The sequence below is a fragment of the Corticium candelabrum genome, chromosome 20, assembly GCF_963422355.1.
Source record: "Corticium candelabrum chromosome 20, ooCorCand1.1, whole genome shotgun sequence".
Classification (NCBI taxonomy): domain Eukaryota; kingdom Metazoa; phylum Porifera; class Homoscleromorpha; order Homosclerophorida; family Plakinidae; genus Corticium; species Corticium candelabrum.
Window position 1 is genome coordinate 2,075,088 of NC_085104.1, and position 10,809 is coordinate 2,085,896.

At 43.8% G+C, this 10,809-nt stretch overlaps 2 protein-coding genes across 2 annotated transcripts; one reads left to right on the forward strand and one right to left on the reverse strand.

Annotated features, from left to right (window-relative positions):
* Positions 1–250: 250 nt before the first annotated feature.
* LOC134196059 (uncharacterized) lies at positions 251–5,580 on the reverse strand. Its single transcript, XM_062665139.1, has 8 exons — positions 5,472–5,580; positions 5,201–5,419; positions 5,041–5,142; positions 4,314–4,943; positions 2,223–3,266; positions 1,915–2,022; positions 1,568–1,855; positions 251–1,258 (listed from the first exon to the last, which is right to left on the reverse strand). Exons 1-8 carry the CDS (start codon positions 5,578–5,580, stop codon positions 465–467), a joined length of 3,294 nt encoding a protein of 1,097 aa, XP_062521123.1. The 3' UTR covers positions 251–464.
* A 432-nt stretch (positions 5,581–6,012) lies between these two features.
* Positions 6,013–10,480, forward strand: LOC134196060 (3-oxo-5-alpha-steroid 4-dehydrogenase 1-like). The gene is made up of 5 exons (XM_062665140.1): positions 6,013–6,042; positions 6,566–6,783; positions 9,275–9,541; positions 10,106–10,258; positions 10,414–10,480. Exons 1-5 carry the CDS (start codon positions 6,013–6,015, stop codon positions 10,478–10,480), a joined length of 735 nt encoding a protein of 244 aa, XP_062521124.1.
* Positions 10,481–10,809: the final 329 nt, after the last annotated feature.

The window sequence follows — 10,809 nt, forward strand, 5'->3', positions numbered from 1 at the left end:
GGGACAGGTTCCTACCGCAATGAATGCACCTAATACGTAGAGTCAGACTCAGAGTCAATGAAGAACGTGAAAAGGGTGCTGGAGTCATTGACTGGCAGTGGCACGTGGGATTGTCTACATCCGATAGCTTTTCAATACCTTTTGAAAGCATGCAAAGACATCATTACATGATCGACTGGCACCGCACGCTAATTAACGCCACAGATAACAATGAGCGCATGCGCTGCATTCCAATTGTTCAGGCGTCCGTCCACTCCACGGAGGCATTACTGTAACCCTAGTGCATGCGCGTCTTACATCTTATCAATGCAAGAAAATATGATCGCTTTGCACACAGTGATGTGCAACTCTTTAGCTAATTAGGACAGAAAACGTCTACCGATTGTAGTTCGCAACGAAAGATCCGGAGGTAATATCCTGGACTACGATGCGACATGTACTCTGTGTTCCCGCCGTCAGCTTGTCTATATAGTTCCACAAGCACCTCTTAAAAATCCAGCTTGGTGAGTGACGTCGGCGTATGCTCCGTAGGAATCTCGCTGGCCACATCCGATCCCCCAGCTGACAATGCCAGCCAGGGTCCAACGGTTTTCATTGTTGGCATCTTGAACAATAAGAGGACCACCGCTGTCACCCTGACAAGCACCATTCCTGTCGGTAGCACAAAGTGTGCTCTTTGACACGGAATATTCGGATCCCTCGTGAAAGCGCTTGCATGTTTTCTTCGAGACGATGCGAACGTTGCCCTCTTTAAGGCACTGAGCGACCGTACCATCCGGTCTCTTCACACCCCAACCCATGACCGTCGCGTCCAAACCAGGACTAACCAAATCTTTATCGTCTTCTGTTCCGTACGGTAAACACACGGGAGACACGGTACTGCAGTTGCTTTCTACTCCGTTTTCTAACTTGATGACGGCGATGTCATTCTCCAAAGTCTCGTTGTCAAACTGAGGATGTAAAATGATCTCCTTAGCTCGATAGCAGTTGTTTTGATTGTCGTTATTTGGCGCTTCGCATTCTCTCCTGCATCTTTTGTTGAAACAAATAGAAAACGTAGAAGGTGGCTTGATCCCTTTTGACGACCAGAGGCAATGAGCTGCTGTGACGACACAGTGGCAACTGACAAGAACGGCGCCGCAGAATACTTGGGAGTGTTGGTCGCATATCATACCCATCCAAGGGTACTTTCCAAGTGGAACAGTCGTTCCGTCAAAGACGCGCTGAAGAGATGCGCAAGAAAATCCGCAATCATAACCTGCAATACAGTAGCAATCAATTGTCTCCTAGTGATATACATGCATGCACCTATATGCTGCATTACTTCAAGTCAAGGTCTAAGAAAAGATGGTAAGAGTATAACTTCGTTAGAACAACTGAATTTCTTTCCTAGACTGTGGTACAAAACCATGCCCTAGGGCAAGCATGCATACAAATCATACATGCTCAAAGCTTCATGGACCATTTGTGCATTCATGCTCGATGGTTTAGACATGGCAATATTGCTTTGGTAAAACCCAAACTAAACATCAATGCTAGGAACATATACGTGTATACCGTAACTTACCGCACTGGCACGAAACGTCTTGTCGTCGTAACACACGAAGCGTTCCCGATCTCTCATACTGCCCGCGCTTGATTTGAATCCGACAGGTATAGTTGCCTTCATTGCGATGACCGACCGGCTCCACAGAGAGCCAACGACCGTCGGCAGAGACCGAGATTCCGCTTGTAAACGCGGTCAGAGAATGTCCGTTGTGATACCAGCTGATCGTCGAGCCTTGGGGAATGGAGCACGAATCGTCACACTTGAAAACCGTGCTGCTTCCGAGAACGGCCGTTTTCGTTCCTATCCCTAAGACATAAGTTATAAAAATAGAACAGAAAAGATGCTCAAGATGATTTCGATCCAACCTTTGGAGCAGCAAAATCGTCCGTCACCCACGTAGCCTCTGTGACAAACACAACTGTGCATCTCGGGCCGGCAGTCTGAGTTAGCATTGCACGACGAACAGGGAAACTCTTACAGTAAAAAGAGTCAATAGTTAAATATCTTATTGCACGTTTGTATATATCATAGGCGTAGAAAAAGTGGTGGCAAAAGGAGCCCGGGTCAATGCATGCATTTCTACCAAATGCAATAAAAATAAATATGTTGCACAAGATTGTGATTTTTGGCCTCTAAACCCGGAAAACTGCCTACGCTTATAATACAGACATACCACAAGGCGGAAGATCAGCACAACAACAATTGTCGGTGCACTTTGTTGTGGGCGTGAAGCAACGGACGGCAGACTTGTGGCAACTGTCGCACCCGGATGTGTACTTCCAGAATACACACATCGTATCAGATATCAAGTTATAGACAACTTTCGGACTTCGTTGGTCGGTCCACTGACTCTCTTGCGCAAAATGATCAGAGTTTAGGAAATGCCCGTTAAGACGTCGTCCGCTTGCTGACTTTTCTTCCCATACGGCGAGAAATGTGATATTGTCCGTTCGATAGGCTACTGCTCCGGCAGCGGTCGCATGCACATCACAGGTACAAAACCGTGGTGCGTTAGTGGACGTCCAATTTTGTTCACCCACCTGACTGCAAGCTGTTTGGCAGTTTACAGCTGTAGAGTGTCCGGACCCCTGTTCAACAGTGTAACACACTCCAAGACATTTTTCATTATTTTTGGATAGAAAATAAGTAGTCACGTCAGCCTTCTCGAGTTCGGTGTATCCAATAACAAACACGTGGTCCCGGATGTTTGGAGGAAAAGGCAGAGAGGAGACTGGCGATTGTCTCGTGTACGCAATCATATGTTTTCCAGATTGGACGTTTGTACATCTAGGGTTACTGGCGCACACGGACGCATCGAGTTGAGCAATTACGACGAGAGAGTCCGAGTTTGAATCGTAGACGACATGATAGAGTTTGCTTTCCGTCGACCCAAACACTAACATGGTTGACACTGCCGTTCCGTTTGCATGCACATACCCAAGCACAGTTTTCGCGGGTAAATAAAGTTGAGCCGCAATGGCATATCCATTTGTTTTTTGATTGTATATGACGTCACAATGATACACCCCTCCACCGTCGCTCCTCTTCAAGGTTGCGGTTAGTCTCGAGAGTATGGCAATGGTACGACTATTCACTCTTTGAGAAACTATGAAATATTCGTTTCCCAAGAATTGCGGTGATTTTATCTCAAAAGCGAGAAAGTATTCTTGGGTGTTTGGGTTGTACGTAGCGCAAGGACATCCTTGTGTAGATGGAGCTACAAATTGAAAAATCGATTAATTGATATAAACACAGAGATAGTAACAACTAATTAATTGTTAGACGACTGGAATACCGCTAATATTTTTGAGGTTACATGCAGATGGCTCTAACTTAGAGGTTCGTTTTAGTAGATTTACACATAAGGGATTTGCTAATGTCTAGATTGATTGCTGCTACGACCATCATGGTCTATCAAACGTTTATTGGGCTGCAATGATGCGCGCGCGCGCGCGTGTGTGTGTGTGTGCGTGCGTGCGTTTGTGCTTCTTGTTTCCTTTCCTTTTCTTCCCTCCCTCCCTCCCGCCCTCCCTCCCAACCTCTCTCCCTTCCTCCCTCCCTCTCTCCCTCCCTTCCTCCCACCCTCCCTCTCTCCCTCTCTCTCTCTCTCTCTGTCTCTCTCTGTCTCTCTCTCTCTCTGTCTCTCTCTCTCTCTCTCTGTCTCTCTCTCTCTCTCTCTCTGTCTCTCTCTCTGTCTCTCTCTCTGTCTCTCTCTCTCTCTGTCTCTCTCTCTGTCTCTCTCTCTGTCTCTCTCTCTGTCTCTCTCTCTGTCTCTCTCTCTGTCTCTCTCTGTCTCTCTCTATCTCTCTCTCTCTCTCTCTCTCTCTCTCTCTCGTGCGTCTGTGCTTCTTGTTTCCTTTCCTTTTCTTTCCTCCCTCCCTCCCGCCCTCTCTCCCACCCTCTCTCCCTCCCTCCCACCATCTGTCCCTCCCTCTCTCTCTCTCTCTCTCTCTCTCTTCTCCCTTTCTGTCTTCTTTCCTCCCCATTTCCTCCTCTCTTTTTCCTTTCTCTTTTTGTTTCCCCTCTCTCTTTCCTAGCTTTCTTCCCTCCCTCTCTTCTTTCTCTCTTTTTCTCTCTCTTTTTCCTGCCTACCTTCCTTTCTTCCTCTTTTCTTCTCTTCCTCTATCTTTCTCTCATTTACTTCCTTCCTCCTCTTTTTCTTCCTCTCTCCTTCTGTTCCGTATGTTGCACGTATTTAGTAAAATTAAGGTATATACTTGCTAAAGTACAATTTATTAACTCTAAATACTAGAAGTCGTCTTACAGTTTATTTTCAAAGTAAATTCTTTGGTCCTTGTCACTGCTTTCCCCATTCTGTCGAGTAGAATAGCGTACACACCGTCAGCAAGTCCGTCGTTGTCGCCATCACAATCATACACGTAGAGATACTGCTCCAAGTCAGGGTTGAACACAACATCACTGCACAAAATACAACATTGAACTAGTGGAGACACAATATGTTGCAGAAGTGCAAGTGGCTCGTATGATCCAAACAGATTAACAGGATCCGTTGGATTCACGCCAAGCTTTTGCTCACGCCCGTTTCCGTCCACAGCCGTGACGGCATAACGAATAATAGAATGATGTGTAGTGCAATTGTCTTGCCATTCAGTGACCGAACCATTAACTGTCGCCACCAGCTCCATGCTACTAATATCCAGTATTTTGAATATGGAAAAACTTCGGTAGATTTTGTAAAGAGCGACGTTCGCTTGTTTGTCTGCAACTCGCCAGCGGACGACTCGATAATTCTTCTCTTGTGTGACCGTTACGTCCTCCGGAATGTAGTTTTCAAGTGTTGATCTTTGTTGTCGATCTCCATTGTGTGTGTAGGCGTCTGATGAAAGAACCTTCCAAGTTTGTGAAGGTGTCTGGTTCAAAGTGCCATCAATCACTGCATAATTTCACACATTACAAACGCAACTATATGATACAGTTTATCAATACAGCCCTGTTGTGGTGGTCTTCATGCAGAGTCGTAAGCCACCTACCTGTTTGCTGTGAATCACCGGTTTCTAGCTTCACAACATTTGCGCTGTCGTCGAGTCCCAGAATATCGACGGACCGTTCGACGTCAAGAGTCTCTGCAGCAACTGCTTGACACAGTATAACTAACAAACGATAACAACGTTGGTAAGTGGTAAGGATTACCTATTAGTGCTACTACAACAACGCAGGCCGAGACAATTATTGTGGGCTTCATAACCAGCAGTGTGACAAAGCAGACTGAACAATGCAGGCAATGATCCTCCGATACTCGAACACTGTGTTCACGCAGCAAGATCCGATCTCCTTGGTAGTACACTAGTTGGCCCAATGGGTAATAGTCAGATTGTGATTGGCTCTCCTGGTTAGCAGTGCCGTAACAAGCTCACAAAATGTGAATGGACCTAGCGCACGCTAATGGGTGTGGCATGCTAACCCGCGTTAGCACAACAAAACGCGTTAAAAGAATCATCTTCATATTTGCTAAGAACGGTTACCTTCTTATGCTCATATTTCTGTGTTGTCCAAGTTCGAAACAAAGCCATATACTCAACTAAATGTTCGAATCTTCCAAATATACGCAGCCTGTTCACTACCAGAAACAAACTCATTGGCAACTTCTCTAGCGCTTAATAAATCGGTAAATTCTTTATGCACGTGAAGCGTCATCAGGTGGTTCAGTCTATCTTGACGCATCGTAGAAAGGAGGTATGTTTTACTCTCTGCAAAGCACTAAAGGACCGCTCACCGGTAGCATTTGTGGCAGGCATAACTAGTAGAAGCGTTACAATCCCACACACTCCTGAAATGAGCAGCTTCTTAGATAACGAAAGACTCTTATAGTACTCTATGACGCTTAAAATGCTATGTGGCATATCTGCAGGAGGATAGTCAACTGTCCTGCTGTCCTGAATTATGAATATACACGCTATTTTCTTTCTAGACGTGCTACCCGTAAAATGTATATAATATCCTACATGGCGCCTGTCGTATCGTGTGACCGCAAAGTCCGTAGTCGTAAGTAGAGTCATCGTATACGGGACATCAAATCTCTCATGGCTACGTAATGTTAGATTCTCGTATAAATATCGTAAAACCAAGAAAGCGATCGGTTTCGAGTCAGCAGTTGGATACAGGTGAGTTCTGTTGTATATTTCCGACAGGTCCTAGCAATCGCAAACATGAATTACATTGTTCTGGTAATCTAAATCCCTCAAGGAAGTTTCGCGCCTACGGTTGGCTGTTCGTTTATTGTCTTTGTTGCCACGTACGACATAAAGGAATTAATTAATTTTTAACAGCAAAAAGAGTGTATCTACTGTGTTAGTCTGGAACAGTCGTTCGCCAGTGGTAAACCCAAAATTGACTGTAAGTGGAGGTTTTCTTCCCTTCAAGAATACAGTATCACACTTAGGTGTGATAATGGACTCCGCTCGACAATGAAAAATCTCTGTGGAAGTAAGACTTAGAAAAATTTTCGCGGTGTAAACACTGCTGAGAAAAATTGGAGGTTTGTGTGAATCACAAAAGGTGTGGATGGAGATAGTTGATCGACAGTTGTTTCCCATCATGTCATATGGGTGTCATTTGTGGGATTTGGAGAGAACAGATGTGAAGAGGGTGATCAATATGGCTCTGAGAAAAGGTGTGAGAAGAGGATTGGGTATGAAGAGGGATGAATCAATTTGTGACCGGTTTGGAGATACATTTCAAGAATCAGTAGAAAGAATGAAGAATTTGAAATTAAAGTTTGTACAAAGGGCATTTCATTCAATAAATGACTTAGTGAAAGAACTACTTTTTCTGGTGGTTGACATAAAGCTACAGTTAGGAATGTGGTAGTAAGGGTTGAAGAGAGGTAGTTTGTCTTGTGTTGCTACTGTATTTAGCTGTGTGTTGTACGTGTGTTAGTGTGCCCCCAGTGGGAACTGCATTACTGTGTGTGATGCGATAGAAATAAATATTATATTATTACTATTTGGGGCGGAGCTTCTAGAGCATGCGCAATCTCGAGAGTAACATTCACCATTCGCCGATCTCGCTGTACACAAAGTGCACGTTTCCGGGTCTGCTTCTGGACCGTGGATCATCTTGCCGTTGACTAGGCTTTGTAAGTAAGTTCACTACTTACCATTTCGTGCATATTGTGAGAGACTTTGCCTGTGTAGAGACGCTTAGGAAGCCATTTCTTGAGTACGGCTTCTCGAGGGTAAGAGGCTGCTGTTCAAGCTGAAGCCGCACTCTGAACAGATACACGTGGAGTGGAAGCACAGACCACTTATTGTCTTAGTGGTGGATTAGTTTTAGCGAGTGAAATCATGCCACCTGGGAACCCATTTGGGTTAACCAGACATGTAGGACGTTCCGCTTTGTTTCTGGGCAATCTAGCTTGCTTCTGTATATATGTGATTGGCCAAGTCGAAGATGTTACTGTGATAACTTGCACTCGATAGGTACTGACGCGGATCAGAGTACAGTACACGTACACTACAGTCTGTTTACTAGCACTGCCAGCCTACAAATCCCAGCAACAGTTATGTCTAAAGTAAAACAACACACACGCACTAGCTATTTCATAGCTGTAATGTCTCAATCAGAAAGCAGAATATATATATATATAGTCTAGTGATCCTATAGAAGTGAAGATATTGATTGTCGAAAATGTCACTGATGGTTTACGTCGGATAATTGAACAGCAAGCAAATGAAATAGTGGAACTTGAAAACAAGATTAGAGTTCTCGAGTAAGACCTTGCATCTGCAAAGTCTGAGTTGCAAGGAATCGCTGTGCCAAATGATAAAATCAAGTTTTACACAGGTTTTGTGTCGAGAAATGTGCTTGATACAGTGTGGAGTTGGATTGAAACAGCAGCCAAGACTATTACTCTGTATAGCGAACAAAATATCAGGTCAAGGTACATCAAGTGATGTAAGCTCATGAGCTCACCGCCTTCAGGCCCGGATCCAAGTGGGGGTTACTACGGTATCTAGCAGCAGCTCTCTTTTCCTGATCTTTTACTACATACCGCTAGTGTATTGAACAACGTATTCTAGACGTTGTTTTAAAATTTTACTCTGCAGCTGTATAGTACGTGCTCGCTCGCACAGGTGGGAATGCAATGAGCACCCATTATTATTTTACAGGATAAAGTCATACCACTAAAGTAAGCTTTCTTCCCCGTCAGAGTTTGAAGTCTTAATCAGTCCCTTCTGAATGAACAGTTCTGTTTGCCTCCCAAACATTTTGGGCGTGTCACTTCGCTTCAGGCAGAACTATAATATTAAGTTACTAAACAGTGACAGTCCGCTTAATCTCAGAGTAGTATGCTAACGATCGACGACGACGTTGACTATATATCTTAATTTGACAATACACATCATTATTTCAGTTTATATAATAAAACCAGTGTCAAGAAGCCGTGGACACGTAAAGTGGGCATGACCATCACTTATTTTAATTAAGACGCTTACTACGTTATCCGGCTAAGGCAGAGTCAAAGAAGACCGTTTCAAAAAGGCATGCAGAAGCCTATCCAACAATTATTTTTTTTAAGTAAGGTCAACAAAACCGGATTGACCGAAGAATGGAATCTCTTGCGGCTCCGCGGTACTTTCTCCACAGGTTATTCTAGCTACTTTAGTTCCTATTCTGGAAACCCGGCCTAACTAGACTTACGAAATGCTAAAATTGGTCAACGCCGTTTGCACTGAAGTGGTCTTCTAGATTCTGTTGTCATCAGATGCCATTTAATTAATCTGACGACGCAGGGAGCCATGAAAACCGTTTTGGCATGGACTGTAACAGTGTTTCCACTCCTCTAAACGCACACTGACGGCATGCACTCAGTCCCGCAGTTTATTTTTACTCTGAAATTGATACTATTTACTTAGATGTTTACAAACCGCGAGTTAGAAAAGTAAAATGGGCGTGGCTTTGCATGCGAGAAATGGGCGTGGTATGCGATTAATTTTTATTTGACCTCCAAACTTGAGGAGCACGCTACGCCGGTGATCCGTCGGTCAGTTGATCTCCTTATTCAGAGACATTTGACGGTTAGTTGCCTGTTTGTTGGTCTGCTTCCTTTTGTTGGTCTGCTTCCTTCTACACTTATATGTCTGCTTACGTGTGAATATGATCATTAAATACACAGCTTTTACTATAAGATATACCTTTAGCTGCCTCTTGTTTCTGTTATTTATTCCATTCAATATGCTGTGTTTTTGAATTTTATTCTTCTAGATCATTTATCTACCCGTGGCTGATTCGGGGCAACTCACCAATAACATGCATAACATTCTCCTTTGCTATTGTGATTAATGTGGTTACTGGGTATCGTCATGGCAGATATCTCACCGCATTTGCTACCTACTCTGAAGAATGGCTCTACCACCCATGCTTCATCAGTGGAATTGTTCTGTTCTTCATTGGAATGGCAGTCAACATTCATGCCGACCGTTTGTTGAGAATTCTCAGAAATCCGGGGGAAACAGGATACAAGATACCAAAAGGAAAGAATATGAACACACACACACACACACACACACACACACACACACACACACACACACACACACACACACACACACACACACACACACACACAGCACCCAGTCAATGACCAGGTACTCATTTATACTCCTGAGTCGAGAGAGGCAATGGTGCGTGAATTTCTTGCACAAGGAAATTATGACATAACTCGCCATCACTGTGACTTGAACCTGCAACCCTGCAAGATCCCGGATGTAATCACTCCATAAGATGACTCTCTAACCAACCGAGCTATCACACCACACACACACACACACACACACACACACACACACACACACACACACACACACACACACACACACACACACACACACACACACACAACGAATGGTCAAATCCTTGTCTCACAGAAGATACTGCAGTTCTCTCATTCTGTTGGGGTAGACAAAGACAGGACACGGAGGCTCACACCACATGTAGCATGTAGACGTTACAAACAATAGCTTTGCGCATGCGCATCACCACGCAAACACATCCTATAACACATGCATAGCTAATATTAATAGTTACGTCTTGTCTAGGTGGCCTATTTGAGTATATCTCTGCTGCCAATTTCTTTGCTGAAATCATTGAATGGCTTGGCTATGGTCTGACCAGTTGGTCTCTAGTTGGATTGATCTTGCCATTACTAACAATGTGCAACCTATTGCTAAGAGCAGTTCATTATCACAGGTAATTCTTTCCACTTTTCTACTCCTTGACACTCAAACAAGGGTACACGAGTGACACGACACTCTTGCAGTCCATTTTGAACACTAGAAAAAGTGCAATGAATGCAAGAGTGACGGAGAATGTAGTATGTAGCTTTATTGTATTGTGACTTGTAGATATTATCGTGATAAATTCGAAGACTATCCGAAAGACAGGAAGACTGTCATTCCGTTCGTCTTGTAAACTGAGCGCACATCTAATTAGTCAATATGTCTTGTTTGATTGCTAACCCAGCTGTGCAATACAAATCTATAAAACATACTTGGTAATTGCTGCCGTGTCATTAGCCAACTACAGGTTGTTCTGTTAATTAAAGGGCGTGACTCCCTACCCAGACCGATTTTATGAAAAAAATATTTCTATTAACTCTTTCCTTTATAATTTCATTTAATTATCAATTGCTACGTCTGTAAAGTGACAATATTAAAAACTCCTGGCTTCACCTTCAAATCGACGTGCATTCTTGACTAACCCTGCACTTCCGGTATTCCTTTCCTCCTAGTCAGACGCGA